This window comes from Pleurodeles waltl, chromosome 3_1 (assembly GCF_031143425.1).
Source record: "Pleurodeles waltl isolate 20211129_DDA chromosome 3_1, aPleWal1.hap1.20221129, whole genome shotgun sequence".
In the NCBI taxonomy this organism is placed as follows: Eukaryota; Metazoa; Chordata; class Amphibia; order Caudata; family Salamandridae; genus Pleurodeles; species Pleurodeles waltl.
The window spans coordinates 761376777-761395485 of NC_090440.1; the positions used below are offsets into that span (position 1 = coordinate 761376777).

The following is an 18709-nucleotide window of genomic DNA, read 5'->3' on the forward strand; positions in this document are numbered from 1 at the left end:
AGTACTGTTTTTTTATATTTGACTTGTTTGCAATAAATCCTGAAGGACTCCCTGAGCTTCAACTGCACAACTCCCTCTGCTCCATGCATGAAGAGTTTTTCACATGAAACAAAGGCAACCATGATCATTTTTTCAATCTCATTTAAGGAGGTTTTACAAGATTTTAAAATCGCCATGTTGTGCTATATTGGTACTCTACCAACGGTTTTATGGATTGACAAGATTGCCAGCCAGACGAAAATGGCTGTTCTTTTCCAAAGTGCATGATATGACCAAGGCTTTTTTCTTGAAACTAACATCACTTTATTTTTTGCTGAAACCACCTCTGACATTGATGCATTTCTGTAACTCCCTCGTACATGACTTTTACAGTTTTCAGTGGTGATAGAATGATGATGTAGTCTCGTGGGACAATAAATCTGCACCCTCCAACATTTTTTACGTTTCTCTATCCTTTTTTTCTACTCTGTTATGATCGCTGCCCAGAAAGGTGGAGGATCCTTTGTGTAGTATAACATTTGTGTATTAACAAGTTTATAAGCAAGCATCATTACATGTATTTTTGTGACACACCTCATTTCACAGTTTTTATCATCAGCGCAAAATGTAATGCATTTCACTACATCAAGCCCAGCTACACGAGACACTACTTTGTCTGCAATTACATAATCCGCCAACACACTATGGGGGTTATTACAACTTTGGAGGAGGTGTTAATCCGTCCCAAAAGTGACGGTAAAGGGACGGATATACCACCAGCCGTATTACGAGTCCATTATATCCTATGGAACTCGTAATACGGCTGGTGGTATATCCGTCACTTTTGGGACGGATTAACACCTCCTCCAAAGTTGTAATAACCCCCTATATGTCCACACAACCAACCTTCATATGCCAGCACACCCACCACCATAATCTATCACAACCAACATCCTAGTTTTAAACAACTAACATCAAAAGACAACACACCATCATACACAAACACACAGTGTGATACATCCACAAAACCAACATCATATGCCAACACACCCATCCTTATAACTCCACATAACCACCATCACACACAACACAATCAGGATCATGTCATCACACTCATAATCATACGTCCACATAAACAACCTCATAAACTAACAAACCTATCTTCAAATGTTCAAATAACTAACCTCATATACCAATACAACTACTGCCATACTGCAATAAACGGTGCGTTTATTGCAGTATGGCAGTAGTTGTATGATGGCGGTTGTGTTAGCATAAGATGGTGCATCTTATGCTAACACAACCGCCATCATAGGTCCATACAAACACTGTGGAGTTGTGTTTAGGTGAGAGTATCCATTAAAAAGGCAGGGTGTTGCTTGATTTCTTGATAACTTTGGCATCCTTACAAAAATGTGCAAAAAACTTTCCAAAGTTAATCCGCCTTGGTTTTGGCATGGCAAGTTTTGTGCTGATGTATCAGCCGGTGAGTTGGGGGAAGGGTCAACATAGTGACATTTCACATTTTAACTTCCATAAGATTCTTTGCCCTCCTTTACACACAAAAATAGCTGAACACATTTAAACCAAACTTGGCATGAAAGCCGAACTTTACCTTTGCTTGGTTTGGTGTAAATCTGTTCAGTAGTTTTCGAGGAACTAGTACTACAAAAATGTGTCAGATGGATTTTGAAGGGAGAGAATCAGCACCGTTAGTCCGCAAAGTGTACTTGAACTTGGATTCAAGGTCAGTCTGCAGACTCCAATAAAAAAAAAAAATCATCTGACCGGAAAATGAATCTTTTCTTCCCTGTCGTCCAATTCCGGTCGGTTAACCCACAGTGAGGCTTGAGGACCCAAAAGCAATGACTGACTGGCCGCAGGAGAACATTTTCACTTGAGGCTATCATTACACGACACAGAACATGGTCCCCAAATCCTGAAAATATAAACAAAAGGTCATGTGAGGGTGCTGGGTGAACACAGCTAGAACCCCTAGGTTGAGTGGGAGGATTCAAAGGGCCCTCTGTAGAGTTGTGAATGTCTGTCCACTGAGTATTTCAACTACATTTAAAGGTGATTCTGAGAACACCTAGAGGAACAGTTTACAAGTGCAGAAATAAATTCTTATCCCTGTGCAAACAAGTATTTGCACAGGGATCAGAATTACGAGTTGTGTGATACCACACACTCACAGTTTTCTGTTAGTCAATCAAGTCGTGTCAAACCTGCTGTAATGTATAGGGGAAAAGGCTTGTAAAAACACAAAACATGCAGAATTCAGTCTGTTAATACTGAATCCACTTGTTTACCTCATTTGTAAGTTAAAAAATCATAATAAGAGGTATTTCCCACACATCGTAAATATCTAACTCAGAGATAATGGTTTTTGCCACATTTCACATGGTCAGGCACAGGGCCTGGCCATATCACACAACCAGAACCTGTGCCCAACCTGACCATTTGCAGACAAATATGTTGCCGGCAGCCCTGCAGGACAAAAGAGATACGTTTTATTTATTGCTGGTCCTCAATAGAACCATTTTAAGGATTGAGCTTTGGGTTGTTGGTGTTTTCACTGATTTTTCTTGATAAGTGTAAAAGCCACTGGTTAAGGCCACCAGTCATTGTTTTAAGCAATGGAAGTTCTTAAAACGTGTTCCAATCTCCTCTTCTCCTATCTTGCTCTGTTCTCCCCACCAAATGTGTTCTTTGTATTTAATACAGTGCTTGACGTTTCATCCTCCGCCAACTCTGCAGTGGACCTCTCTCTCTCTGGCACCTCATTTGCTCCTTCTTATGCTACAACCAGAGGTTACATCGTATGGTTGCTGTTCCAAAGAAGTATAGTTCTTAGTGGCATATGCTGAGGTTTTGCTTGCAAAGCTTACAGGTCAATAAGCTAGTATTCAGTTTCTAGTTGCGTGGGGGGGGGGGGGGAGTGATGGAAAACTCCCAAATCATGCCATAATTTGTGGTCTTCCCAGGATCCAGTGTCTTCCCTGTGCAGATCACCTCTTCCTCATCGTCAGGAGCAGGTGGTCCCACAGTACCCGCGGGAACTCATTGTTGCAGCTGTATTAATTTAGTTTCTCCCAAACACAACTGTTCAGGTTAGGTGAGCCTCCTGCTGGTATGTGTTTATCACCTTTTTTATGCAGTGATCCTCGGTCTATGCTAGTGGAGGACTTCCTCATCTTTCCACCCCTCCAGCCTATCCTGTGCTGTCTTGAGACATATAAGGAAAACCATTTTCCATCCTTAATTACTCTTTTCTTGGTACACCAACTTATCTTTCAACAATTGTTTATGAAGTCTATGTTTTAACATCTTAAAGGACCTCTTCTACCTGTCACTGGTCTTCCTATGTATAATCCTGAAAACTATGGAGTGTAAGACGGTCATGCTTGGAGGCTTCCACATCTTGGACAAAATTCTGTTCCTAAAATTAAAATACCTTGCTATGATTGGCTCTGGTGGAATTCCCAGTCTGGGGCAGTGGGCACCTGAGCTCTATGGGCCTGTTCAATTGAAAAACATGTTAAGAGACCAATGGATTGTAGTATTCCGATGATCCATAGTTCCAATAGTAACTCAAAGGATGGACATTCCACCTGTTAGGTGGAAACCTGCCATTATTGGGCTTCCCTAACAGGCAGAAAGTCCACTAATGGCAGGTTGTTTGTCGGGAATATTCTCTCTGCATCTCCCTCTCTTTCCAGTAACACCTGTCTAGTCTCCGGTGATTGAATTATGCATAACTCCATTGGCTCTGATGGTCTCATCCACCATGTAAGTGGTCCTGTTTTGCAGCTATTTTGTTTAAACTTACACTGATAAGTGTCACTTCCACTGAGACAGTATCATCTTGTGTTCCAGTGTTTTCCAGGGCCTAGAACAATCTATGGTTTCATTAAGGTCTTGTTGTATACTTACCCCATCTCAGAGGGTCCATAGTTGGGTGCTTGTGAACATTAAAGTAACAAATGGGGGACACCCCTTTTCACTACTGTCATGGTCCAACACCATCATCTCAGTGCACTTTGATGTCAAAGTCATCACAAGTGACCCTTCTTAGATGTGGGGTTCTACCAGTTCTCACATTTATTGGTCCCCTGGGGCCCTTCAAGGCAGGGCAGGGAATTAAGGGATCTCTAGCAACAGGTTCAGCTTCCCCAGTATGTATGTGTTTATCTTCTAATGAGTCTGATCAGTTTAATGATAGTGTTTCCCATGATATCAGCAGTTTCAAATTCTTAAGTCAATTTTTATCCTCCTAAAAAATGCAAAAGCAACACACCCAAACAATAAAAGGAAAGGAAATCCCAGAAAGACACATGGATCCGCATAACACAGTGAAGCAAGCAAGGAGTCTGCTACAGACTCATTTTGTGCTTGTTTTACCTGCTACCCTACCTCGCCTGGCACTTCTCACCTTACAGGTGCCCATACAGGCACCCAGTAAGGCTAGATACTTCCTGTATGAGGCCAGACTGTGGATGATGAAAAATGATCAAGAGCCCAGTCACCCATGGCAGTGCTCACATGTGCTCTGCATGTAGACCCAAACAGGCCTCATTTTCCCTACCAGCTTGGCAAACAACACTGTCGACAACGTTGGTAGCCTGGTTATTCATGAAAGCTAGAAGGGCCTCAGTTGTTCAGGCTCCCTCATATGGTACAAAACTACTCAGTCTGCTCCTCCAGCCAGGGAATCAAGACCACGAACCACGGATCCTGCACCAAAAGGTCCTGGAATGCAGGCACCATATTTCAGGAGGTATGATCAAAGGGCAGCTCTTGCCACAACGATTACTGATGTTTGTAATTCAATTTGAGGCCCATATTATACCCTATTTTGCAGCAGTTTGTTTCCTGCATTAGCCCAATAGAGCTCAAGTGAGTCACATCTATTACTTTGTTAGTGGCCACCAGCTACTTGTGTGATTGATTTAAAACTGATTTGGGTCAGGGTCCTGGTGAAGATGACTCAAGTCCCTCGTAAGCCTTATATTCTTTAGCAAGACTAGTTTTTACATTCTGACCTAACCTGACTCTGCCTGGTAACGGACTTCACATCCCAGGGTCCTGAACACTAGGATGCTATGCGGGCACATTTGAGAAGCCGCAGGTCCCCGCTGCGTGGGATGCACCCAGCATGTGCCCGGGCAAAGACTGGGCCAAGTACAGGCCCGTCTGTGCCCATCTGAGACAGGGTGAGACCAGACCAGACCTGACCCTCCCTCTTACATTGATTATACAGGTTCTGGAACAATGGGGAAACATAAGTTAACCACTCCCACTGGTCCACCAACATCAACATGGAAAGTCAGGGACGGTTGACTCCATTCGGGGTAAGTCCAGCATATTACCTTATTTGTCATCAGCATTTGGGGATCTTAGAGATCACCAAGGCTCTCCATGCATTTGCTGGACATAATCTATGTGAACATGTTCCCCAAAATCCAAATAATCCCAGGCAGACTTCTAAGAATGTCTCTGCTTCACCTATTGTGCTTGAGCTTCCCAGAGACGCTGGACCCTTTGGTGGAGGAAACCTGTTGAGGGTTTGCGCGGAAGTCTATCGGGCTTACAAAGAGGTGGCCCACCCTTCAAAGGATACTGTTTCAGGTTCCTTACACCTGGCGCGGAAGAGGAAAAAATGAGTGGGAACTGTTCATATGGTGAAACTATCAGAAAGCTCTTTAAACAGCGGGAATGAGACGGATGGTTTACTTGAGGACCTAGTCAATAATAGGGTTCGAATTTCAGCTGAAAATTAGTATTCTAAGGTGGAATCACTTGTAAAGGGCTATTTGAGCCTTTTGGCACTATTGAACATTCAATTTTAAAAATAGAGTCTGAAGTAAAATTGCTTTCTTCAAACTTGTCTGGTATATCAGCTTGCCTGGCTGCCGCGAGTGACTCAGAGATGGATCGAGTGATATCACTTACCAGGGAAACTATCCAGGTATCACAAAGGGAACACAAAGATACCAGGCAATCAAGTGGGTGACTGTCTAAAATGTCACTTGCTCAAATGGGCAAGCAGGAGCAGGACCCTTCCCAGGCTACTGGAAAGACTCTAGCCAGGGATGACAATTGCTCTTGGATGCATCAAGTGGTGTTTTTGAGTGAGCCTACCACTTCGGGCCGAGCCAATCCAGCTATCCCCAGCTTGGGAGTCTCCACATATTTTCCTCCAGAGGCCACTCCTTATATGGTGGTATTGGGAAAAGGCCCTCAGTTGTTATAAGCAACTCAAAAATAAGGTTACTCATTGGTTAGGAAATCACTCCTCCATGGGGGTCTAATGATTATGATTGGGCCAATATGGTCAAAAGGGTGGGCTGGATTGGTAAGGATACTAAGACATTCGAGGGAGATTGTATCATGATAAACTTTAACAAACCCTGGGTGGCACCATGTGTATTGGCTGCTACGGGTTTGACCAAAATCAGCAAATCCTCATCTATCCTGGTCCATTTATCCTGGTCCTCCCTTTGGGTTTCTTTTACTGGGGTAAGGTGGCGTATCCTGCAAACTTGCAGTCAACGAGTTGCCTTCGGCCTCATTCAAGGATGGGTCCCCTTTAGCCTTTTTCAATAAAAACATCCAACAGATTTGAGCCTTTGAGTACACTGGATCTTTGTGACTGACTCAAACCACAAGACTCAGTTTTGGAAGCTAACCAGGCCAGCCCTATTAGCCCAGGTAGAGGCCATATGACAAAATTAAATGACCTAGGACTTATAAGTTGGAATAGTGCAACACTAGCTGACAAGATAAAGGACATGAACTGGCTTAATTGTATTTTGTGTTTCAATATGATTTGTGTACAGGAGAATTGAGCTACATCGCTTTGTTTTTTTCTGGATGGGTATAAGTCTTTTTGTGTTGCTGTAATTGAGTCAAGTAAGTGCAGGCAGGACAAGGGGTGGTGGGTCACTTTCGCCTCCCTGGCCTTGAAAGAGGAGATTGAGAAGCTCTCTACTGGGGTATTTATCCTTCAGGCCTCACGGATTTCTCTTCCAGGTGCTCCTAAGTTAATTTTAATACATTTTTACAATGTTATCGTTTCCTTGCATGAGTTGGACAGTCTGTGTCTTGGGCTCATTTATAAGAGAGCTTGAACAGGGGAAAGAAAAAGCTGCTAATTTATTTCTGGCTAGGGATTTTAATACTCACCTGTGTAAGTGTGTCTAAATTCTATTGTGGAAGGACAAACTGCTCGCTTGTGGAGGGTCTTCACATAGAACACATAAGGAAAGGGGTATTGTTAAATTCTCTCATAATTGAATTTAATTTAGCTTATTGACTTGATGATTTGGTCCCTTTTAAGTCGCAAGTGGTACCTGCCATTTTCACAGGGAAGGGTTATGTCTCTACAATTGATTTTCTTTGTGTTTCTGTTCCCTTATTTCTCAAGATAAATGACAAAGATCTCACAGAGCATATTTAGAGATTATAACCTGGTAGGCCTCTCTTTTGAGTGGTTGCAGACGTTAAAATGGAAACACCTGGAGTTATAAGTGAATGGGTAGTGACTAATAAGGGTAGAACACTTCGATGGAAACAGGTGACCCCTGAGCTTTTTAAGAAGGAGTTGTTTGTGGGTTGTGCAGCTGAGTTTGTCTGTTCAAACATTGAGTCCTCATATGGTGATGTTTTAGAAGCTAGTATTTTTTGGAAAGTCTTGGGCCTTCTTAGTCTCCCACCCTCAAACAAGCATAAGCCAGCACCCAAATGGTGTGATAGAGGATGTTCTTAAGACTACAAAGAGCCCTGGAGTCTAAGCCCAGTGACACTGTGCGAATAGTGGCTTGCCGAACTAACTAGAAGTTAACATTTAGAAGGTGAAGAACTCTATCAGAAATGAGGCTTGGGATAATCTACTGCAAGTGACTTGTCTGCAGAATAGTACCCTATTTTAGAGCCCTGTTTGGTCAAATTAGTCCTGTTTGGCTTTAAAGGATAATGGTTCCCTATGCCATCACATTGCTCTATATAGATGGGTTTCTCATTTTGCAGGGATCTATAATTGGGAAACCCCTAAAACTGATTTGGAATCCATGTTAGTCAGGAAGGGGACTTCAAATTTAATATTTACTTAGAAAAAGTTAAAAAGGGTATACTAGGTCTGACTAGGAGCAAGGCCCCTGGCCCGGATGGGATTTCCCCCGATCCATACGTAGGTAATATTGAGATATGGGCTCCTGTATTATCTCAGTCCCTTAACGCTGCCGTCAGGGAATGTCCCCCACATTCTTGGTCTACCTCTATAATAGCACCAGTTTTTAAAAAGTGTGACTAAGACAATCCGCAGTGCTACAAGCCAATTTCTCTAAAAGATTCAGTTGTTGAGGTCTGGGGCCACGTCCTTTTAGATAGACTGACTACGTGGGCAGACGAAAATAATATTTTGTTTGAAATGCAGTATGGATTTAGGCCCGGTAGGTCCACTATCAACCAGTGTCTGAACTTGTACATGATCAATAAAAAGTATGTAGTGGCATGTTCAGGTTCTATACACATAGCCTTCATGGACCTCACATCAGGTTTCGATAGAGCTGGGTTAAATTATGGAAAATCCTTTTGTCTATGGAGGTTGAGCCTGACCTTATTTGTTTCTTGAGGGATGTTCATGGGAACACTTCTGCGGTAGTCTGTTATACAGGTGACTCACTCTGAGCTCGTTCTTTGAAATATAGCAGAGTTGTCCACCAAGGGTGCATTCTAGCTCCTTTTTTATTTACTCTGTATATAAATAGACTAGAACAGGTATTAGTGGCTTCAAGAGCAGATTGCCTCTTAATAGGCACATGTCCCTTGCCGGTATTGCTTTATACTGACAATGCCATATTGATGACTAAAACTGCAAGGGGTTTGCAAACCCTTCTGAAAACTTGTGGCTTTTATGGAGGAGCTCATTTTAGCAATTTATTTTGACGAACCCTTTGTAATGGAAGCAGGACTAGGATCAAACTTTCCGGGTAGGGGTCCATAATCTATCAAAGGTCAGCGCACTTTCCTATTTGGGAGTGATGCTTGACTCTGAATTGAATTGGAAACCCTTTCTACAAGCAAAATATGGGGCGTTTATAAAAGCTAATGCAGCAGTTTGTGGTTTCGCTTCCAGATTAGGGAGGAAGCCATTGAAGGCTTTATTACAGATATAGCAGGCAAAATATCTCCCTAAGGATTTATATGGCAGTGATATATAGGGTTATGCCAAAAACTGAGCAGCTGCAGATTATTGAAAATAAATTCCTCAGGTGTTTGCTAAATGTTCTTCAAAGTACTTCATCATTTATTGTGCATGAGGACGAGCTATCTTTCAGCAAGCTATCGCGCCTTCTTGTGTTGGGTAAACATTTGTACAAATCCTGTATCCAAACAAAATAAGGACATTTTGTGAGACTGTGTCTCCCTTGATAATGCCCCCAGTATACCGTGGCTTAAGTACATCAAGAAGTCTTTCCGATAGTTGGGAAGGGCAGATTTATTTACCAATTCTGTGGGGATTGGTCAAGGCTGACAAGAAATGGATTAAGGAACCGTTTTTAATGCCTATTGTAGGGAGCAGGTAAAGTCAGGAAACACAGAAACCTACAGTCCGAGGGATTCCTGTGTTAAAAATGGCTCAGGAGCTGGAACCCTATCTCACATTTGTGTCTAATAGGACCCATGGTGTTTTTTTGACCAGATTTAGGTTTCATCAATTCCATTTACCCTTCGTATTCTCAAGAGGCTAGCAGAATTTCAAGTCGGTGGGCCCTTGCAGTTGCGACCAGGTGTCTTTGCAAGATACTCTGCATTTCACAATGTTTTGTAAATGTTATGCTTAAACAAGGAAGATGTATATCATCCCATTATTGAAGGGTCAGGATTTGTACTAAAATTTGCCCTGTGCAACTGTTTTTACAATTACTGCCTGATGAAATTGTTACTTATAATGTTGCCAGTTTTCTTTAAATACTGTTTTGAAAACGAAGCGTGATCAGGGGGGACTGTATGGGTGTATTTTTAGTCATGTAGTTGTGTCTTTTACAGTTAACATGTTTTAACTGAATGAGGGAATCTGATGATGAATAATTTGCAATTCCACAATTCCATTCTATGTCACATGGCATTATTAGTATAAAAAAATTTGATGATCAATGGAAGATTAGCCATCCTCTGGATTTCGAAGTCTGTGTATTAATCAGTGTTGTGGTGTTCTTAGGTCACTTAGACTTAGGGGCATATTTACAAGCTCTTAGCACCACCGGAGCGTCACTTTTAGTGATGCTACCATGGTGCTGTGCACTGCACCATATTTACGAGGCAGCGCTAAGCCACTTTTTATGGCTTAACACCACCTTGTAAATATGGGCCCCTCCGACACAGTTTTCTGCAGCAGAGGGGCATTCAATGGGTGTTGCTGTGGGCGTTCCACCACAACACTCGTTGCTTTTGATGCTGCCCCAGATTTACAAGGAATCCTAAATATGAGCAGCACCTACAACTAAAGCCACCACAGGGGTGGCATTAGCATGGCGTAAAATTTCAATATTTTGTAGTTTAAATATGCATAACCAATGCACTTGACCAGTCACCTGACAGACAAAGCCCTGGAATGTGCCGCAAGTAGGGATAAAATTGAAGCCTAGTAAACCCAAGGAAGTCTGTTTCTTTTCGTTCTTTCATCTACCAGTCTACACTCTACATATCTTAGACCCTGAAATAACATCAGAAGTATTGCATCATCAAATACACTTATCCAAGAAAAGTACTACACGTGGAGCAATATCCACAAACTTCTCCCTAAGGGAAATTTCTGTAGATTGCATGGTATATCATGAACGAGAACAGATCTATTACATTTCAACTAAACTGAGCTAAGTGGATGCTCCAATAGTCCTGTTCAGAGGGCTAAGGGCAAGAAACAAAGAGATCTTGAAGAACATTTGACCACCTATTCGGCAGGCACAGAAGCTTGGATTTTTCTGTCAAAGACCACATAACACACACATAAGAAGACCCGCCTGCATCCACTTTAACAAGAGAAGATCATTACTACCAACATGGTAGAATAAGAGAAGGCAGCCTGATTCCAGTGAGCACCAGCTGATGTAAAAGAAGTTAATGATCGGAGAGTCTTTAAAACGTTCATAGTGGTTGGAGACATAGACATTGCTTTCCCTGGCTTTACAACTTTTAGGTATAAATGCTAACATTTTTGAAGTTTCTTGCCCAATATTAGATAAAGAGCAAGATATATAGATAGATAGATTATTTACTTTCAATAATGATAATGGTCTTTCTGGTAGATATTACTTCCATATTCTTCACCTTTTGAATCCTTCTCAATCCTTCCAGGTACTGTGCAAGTCAGCAGGTGATGCCATAGGACTCTGTGTTCAGTCCACACTTCATCCAGATTCAAAAACATGGAGCCATATATAGATGCCATCCGTGTGTGAGAACAGCAATGTATCACTATATTTTACATTCTCTAGGGCATGGAACAAGTGACAAATGAAGATCAACTAACTTGGGAACTTTTTAACACAAGATGTAGATGCCACTTGTGGTCAGCAAAGTGACATCGACTGAGTTCACTCACCCTGATGCTGAGAGAGTGCACCAGGTGTTCAACCATCAGGAAAACCCTTGCTCTTTAAGAAGTCAGCTATAGGCAGAGCTCTCCCAGACAAAAATCATAAGACTCTACACCACTCTGCTTGTTGCAGCTCCAAATGGTGTTGGTGCGGTCCATTATGGCCTCTGAAGACTTACCACTGAGCGAAGGAAAGTCTTGTGGGTTGGGCGACTTCCATATCATCAAAGTACAGGAATATGTGCATCCCTGACATGCCAAGATAGACCATGACCACAGCATTACTTTCATGAACATGGCAGGACTGTCAGTTGGTAGTGCTCAGTCATGGCTGTAAACCAGTGGTGACACCTGTAAGCCTATAGGATCAGAACATGAGAGTACGGCAATTAAGTCCAGGAACGCTATGCAGGGTCCAAGAACAAAAGAAGCTGAGACCATTGTCAACATTTTTAACCTGTCTTTCCTATGGAAAGTGTTCAGAAGTGTGAGGTCCAAGATAGGCCCTCATCCCCCATCCTCCCTAAAACCAGGAAACAGCCTGTGCCACTCTCTGCCTTGGGAACCAGCTCAATCGCCTTCTTGCCAGCAATGACTGAACTTCTGCCGACAGGATTGTGGCGTGACCTACTGGCACCTGAGAAACAAATGGGAGATGAGCAGAGGAGTAGACACCAGAGGAAGGGCAGAGGAGTAGACACCGGAAGAAGGGCAAAGCCATCTTTTACAACCTGAGGCACTCGCTGATCTGTAGTAATGGTATACCAGGCGGACAACCAAAAATGGACCCTGAACCCTACTGGCCTCAAACGACTTGATTGGAGGCTAACGCAATTAAGCATCTCTTGCAGCAGACAAACATGTATGATGCCCTTGTTGCTGGCCAGGACCTCTGCCGTCACCCTGTCCTTAAATCTCTTAAAGAGCTGGGCAGCCTGGTTGATGGACTTTGAAGGCTGCTTTGATGCCTATGGCACTGGGAAAGGCCCACTGACAGAACCCCATATGGAGCTGCTCTAAACAACTGCAGTAAGACCTCCCTGAATACCTCAATTTGCTTCAGCATTGATGATGGTCCAGCAATGTCAGGGTGCATTGGCTCCAAGACTGAAATGGGATTAGAGTCCAAAGATGCTAGTAGAGTTAGACCTTTGGAATGCTGACTGTGCAACCCTTTTCTAGAGCAGGAGCGAAGGAAGAGAAGAAACTCTTTTTCGGATTTCTTATGATTCTGTCGCAACTTGTCCTCCAGTTTCATTTGAACTTACCTGAGTACAGGGAATGGGCTCAAAAAAAGCAAACAACAGGGCTTTGAGCGGGAAAGGCCTCTCTTCTTGTGTTCCACAATGGAAAGATTGATATCACGCCTCCGAAGCCCTTCAGATGCATTAGAGAGCATTTATCACACAAATGTGAATTTTGCTTGGTGCCGAGACTGTCAAGCAGGTCTATCACCAACATCTTCTTACAGTAGTCATTACATGGCTCGAAGTTTGTCATCTTCAGAGACGCTTCTTTAGGCGATTGCCCTGATAAATGTTTGAAGTTAGTAAACTTTACCAAAAAGGGTGGGAGAAGAGCTCAAGATCATGGTCAGAAATGCATGGCAAAAGAAGAAATGACATCACCATGCAGGAGTGGCTTAGGCCCTGATTTATACTTTTTATGCACCTCATTTGCGTGATTTTTTTACACAAAGGCAGCACAAACGTACAAAATTCAATTGTATTTTGTGAGTTTGTGCCGCTCTTGCGTAACAAAATGACACAAATGAAGCGCAAAAGAAGTATAAATCAGGGCCTGAGGTTCATCACCTCCAGAGGTAATGCAGAGTACTTTGATGCCATCTGCAGGTGTATGGGAGCTACTGCAGATTTCCACATCCAGTCTGGCACCCGGGAATAGTCATAAGGTGAGGTATGTGTAGTGAGATGTATTCATCAGAAATTCAATATTCAGCAGATGGTCTATCCCCACCACAGACATCAAAAATATAGACTATGAAACGTGCACTCTATGATTTAAAAGTACACCTGGTAAAACAGCCCTTATTGCAATAGGCTCTAAATTGCACATGCAGGGGAGTATCTGGCAGTGGTGCAGACAGTGCAATGCACAGGGGCCCAGTGTTAGGAGCGGGCCCAACTACAACAGCCCCTTTGTCCTGAAACGGAACTTAAATAACCATGCTGGAGTTCTGAAAATGAACGAGCGTTAAAGATGACTTTATGTTTTGTTTTTAATTTGTAACATTTGCTATGCATGACAGAGGTCAAATGTCTTCAGAAACATTGCTGCTTACTCTTTTAACACAGAGACTGGTGTTTCTTTCACTTACTGCAAAGTGTGTGGATTTTGTAAAATGAATTACGTTTAATCTTGCTGGTATGAAATAAAAGGCTGTAAGATGTTTTCTTCTTATACACAACAACATTTCAAATACCTATAAATTAGCTGTACACATTATAAAATAAACAGGACAGCATAAAGTATTTTTCTAAATCTAAAGTTTGATGAAAAAAAAAACATTTTAATAGGGCCAGAACAAATCAAGACACTTTACTTGGAGATGCACACTGACAAATATTCACGGACACACATTATCATCTGTGCGCTACATAGTTTTATCAGTAAAATTGCATGTTTCTGCAAATTTAGTGATAATTTCAACGGAAAATGGGCTGTCTATAAATGACAGTGCCTACTACGCCATGCTTTGGTAATATATTTTTGACAGTGTGCTCCTAAATGAAACACCAGCTACATATTACACCCTTACCATTCTCTTGCTGGACGAGCTTGTTCCTAGTGTGATGCTAGGATTTTTCAGTCAGAATCCCTATGAGTTCAGTGATGTAACATTGATGGCAACATTACTAATCTGAACATTGTTTCAGCATGACTTCCTATTAGGGCCACAGGCACTCTTAAAACTCTGGGAGCTTGCTGTTAGCTCCGTCTAGTTCCTACAGCTGCTATAGTTAGAGCAACAAAATCTACTGAAGCACCTACGGGGCACTGCAAAGGACTTATTGGCCACACACTGAATAGCTGAACCGGGCGCATGCTCACCTTTATAAATGCTGTGAATGCCATTCGGCCCTGGCTGTCTCACACCAGCAAAGGACAAAGAAGAAGTTATACCCATGCTGCTGCGTGGCTCTTCGGAACAGCATGTATACAACTGGGCGTGGATCATCCCTCTTTAGCCACTGGCTTTGTTGTCAATGTTCGGGACTATCTAGTAGACAACCACTGGTCTTCAGGAGATCAGGTAGTTTGTGTAAAAGTATTTGTCTGCTTATACTGTATTACTCTATACTTCAGGGAATATTTCTGTTAGTTAATTCCCGAGCAGCTCATCTGCAATACAGACTAGTGCTACTTAAGTATCAGCAACTCTTCTGGCATTGGACCACAGCTTTCTTATGCAGAGCACCAGGCTGATCATGAGGCATTATGCTACAAGCTTCAAAACCATGCCACCATCTTCAAACAGTATTCTGCATAATCTATCATTTTAACTGTTCAAATATGGTAGACAGTGCAAAGTTTTATTTTTAAATTTTTTGATTGCAGCATTTGCCCACCACATTTAGTTGGCATCTTTTTTTATTTGTCTTTGTTTCTAGCTTTATATTTTAGCATTTGCTTACACTACAAAGAAACCCACTCCTTGTTTTGAAAAAGGCATGTGGAGCTATTTTATGGCAAGACTCTTCCTAACAAATGTCCACGAGGGTCAGACTCACACAGTCTGCCGTACTGAATCAAGTGTGACTGATGGGAGGTTAAATAACCTCAGAAGAAATTCAGGCTTCATTATAGCTTTCCACAAGAGCTTTGAATTACTCTAGTGGCCCAATGCACCAGATATTCAACCACATCTGTCCAAACTCTGTCCTTCTTATTGTGCGGTGTACCGGTGTCTGGCTGTGTGAATGTAGGACTGCTACCATGTTTCGTGATTGCATGGTTAGGGATGTGTCCATGTAAATGTAGGATTAACCTTGTCTTTTGTGAGTGAAGGGTATGTTGTCTATAGGTTGAAAGTTCTGTCTGTGTGAATGTAGCGTTAGTCATTAGCCTATGTGAATGGAGCATGCCCATGTGAGGGCAGCTGGGCGAGGATGCGGTGCCTGCTTATGTCTTTGTGTGCATGCCCTATACAAGGGCCACAACTGCTGGCTTCGGTAAGCTTTTTAGGCTTATGGTTTTGGCTTGCAGAAATGCAGTGCAGGGGGTGGAGATATAATAGCATGTGTATGAGAGTGGTAGTGAGTTCTGACATGGCAGATGCAGACTCTGTCCAAGGAGAATGAGGAGTGTGGGGTGGGGGGCAGCTGACAGACTGAGATGTCATTCTACTGAGGAGGTCCAGTTACTTTACTTGGTCCATGACAACCTAGCTATGCCACTGCACACAAGGCTCTTAAAGTGGAAACACTGTGACATAAATTACAACGAGATGCGATCTGCTTGATCATGGTGATCTTTAGAAAAACAATACAGCAAATAGATTCGGGAACAGATGGAGCTACCTTGCACCACTTGTGACTGTGCTAAAGCAATATTATTACTACCATATGTGCCTCCAGCCCCTCCCATCCTACCCGACCATTGAAGTGCACTGGATGGACCTTTTACAAGCTTTCACGTTTATTTACAGCGTATGGACCTAAAGGCAAACATCTTGAAACTGCAATTCTGTTATTCGATCCAAATCCTGACATGCTGCGTGCACAGTTCTGGATTCAGCCTTTCTCAAACAGTAACAATTTGACAGGTAATCATGAGCTGTAAAAGCTGTCTTGCATGTGCAAGAAAACAGCTGGGTATAAGCATTGTTGTTACTATTAATTGCTGAAACTTTATCCAGAAACATAGAGTATGGAGTCCGGTGTGACAAAACTGTTAACTAGTCAGTCATACTTGAGCTTTGCCACCTAATTTGCTAGAAATTAGACCGTCTTCGGAAACTGCTCAGTAATTTATCATAGAAAGTAAACCATGTTCACAAAAAACTGAATTGTAACAAAAAAGTAGAAAAGAAAAATATTATATATTACTATTCCTCTTATGTAAAGTTTAAAAAAAAAAAATCAACTAATTACCGATAGGTAAGCCCAAAATGTGCTCCGGTGATGGAAGCCCGAATCTGAATTTTTTGGTGTCATGGCTAATTTCCTAAATAGATAAAAGAAAAAATGAGAAACAGAATATTAGCAGACGCATTTCATCACGTACATTTTGACAAATAAGGACCCCCAGAGCCCCCACACCAGAAACAACGATAAATATTTTTTTTACAAGTTTGAATTTTACTAATCAAGAAACGGTATCCGTGTCAACAGGCAACCTTTGTAGTAACTTCCATAACTTCTTGTAGACATGCAGTCTCCAAACGTAAGGCGAGCAATGTAGGACAGCTGATCTACAGAAGTAACCGTCTTTGGGACAGTCAACCCTCTTTCAAGTGCACAGACGGAAGCAAACTGTGGGTGGGTGCAATTTGTCACTGGTGTAGTCGGCACCATCATATTGGCTTTCAGTAAGGAACCATGAAAGTGTTTCACAGTTCTGGGCTACTGTCCAGTATTATCTCCATCACAGTGAACTGCTACCTATTTCAGAAAAGCATATAGGCGTGAGATGTTAGAAAGACGCACAAAGGCACAAGGTCCCACATTATAAGGTGACCGCAACCTTAGTTGTTTGTAGGTGAAGAGCCTGTATGAAAGTGCCTGTAAAGAAGTTTCTAGCCAAGGACACATGTGGTGCCGCTTCCATTCAATAAACAATGTAATCACCTCAACTAAAGTGAAGAACCCATCCGATTCAGGCCAAAAGTAAAGTCGAATATGCTGTACACATTTGCGGACTTTCTTAAATGAATATGCTACTAGCCCAAAATCTAAGATATAAAGTGGTCTCCTCCAAGAGCACCACAAGTGGCATTTTGGAAAAAGCTCTACTGGCCCTAACCCTTACTCATAGGTGTACTATTTAGATTGCTACTAAAGCATTCCTATAACTGCTAAACAATCATAGAGCCTCAGATATTATGGGTTCCTACAATGGTCATTTAGGATTCAGGTGGAGTGCTATCCTCAGGTAGGATCCTACCCCATCTAATTAAAAGTGGCCAAGTGTTCTCATATCAACACTTCCCAGTTGCAGGCTAATTTCACTACAAAATCCAACCAGTAAAATAACTTTAGTCTTGGGCCACAAGTGCAGGATGGACCCAATTTATGTTTCGTGCCCAGCCCCCTCCTGTTGTATGGGGGAGGGTGGCGCATCTAATGCTGCCACTGCCAAACAACATGCTCCCCTAACCACCTACCCACATGATTCACATCACACCCTACCCCACATCAGCTTCCTAGTTTCTATTTACTGCCCACTCACAAGTGGTAAAGGAAAGGGAATACTTTGTGTAATTTGGTCAACAAAAGGCAGGTCTGCGTGGTTATTTCCCATTCTGTGGGGGAGTAACTCATAATAGGCAAATTTAGGGTGTGTCAACACGAGTTGGCATAGACCATTCCAGCAACCCAGTTTCTCCTCACCCAAATCTGCCTAAATCGTAATCAGGACCTCAGTACCAAGCTCAATTTTCAGTTGTAGAAACACATATACTGGGGAACTTGTAAAACTTACAAAGGACTCACAGACAGTGGTCTCTAAGATCTGTACTCTATGATTAGTGACAAGACCTAATCATATCTCGAGCTACAGCAGAGGAATCTTTCCTGTAGAAATATCTTCAGGATCTAAATATGCTACAATATAAGAGGGATCCTATACAGCTAAAAGCTGTGTTCCTGCTGGTGCAGTTTCTAAACCTAACGTGCAGATTCCTAAACTTCATCCAAACTAATTTACTCTCACTTCGTCTACAAAGTGACGTCACCAAACTGAGTAAAACTATTTCAGGCCACATCATCTAAAATGGTACTGCATCTGAATTCCAAGATGGGATAAGGCCAGGGCCACCGGAATTATGAAATTCTGCGGCCGCGTTTTCACCCACATAATTAAAGATTTGCTGCATTTGCCACATAATCTACTCATATGTTTCAAAAAATGATGCCTTCTTCAATCAAGCCATTCTCCAGTCTCTTA

The 18709-nt window shown here is 42.2% G+C and overlaps 1 protein-coding gene across 2 annotated transcripts in view; it reads right to left on the minus strand.

Moving 5' to 3' along the window:
• Positions 1–18709, minus strand: part of CYB5R2 (cytochrome b5 reductase 2) — a 108797-nt gene that overhangs the window by 53925 nt on the left and 36163 nt on the right. For both annotated transcript variants that reach the window (XM_069223555.1, XM_069223554.1), the window contains exon 3: positions 16696–16768. In XM_069223555.1, coding sequence (XP_069079656.1) covers positions 16696–16768 — 73 coding nt within the window. The remainder of the gene's footprint in view (positions 1–16695; positions 16769–18709) is intronic.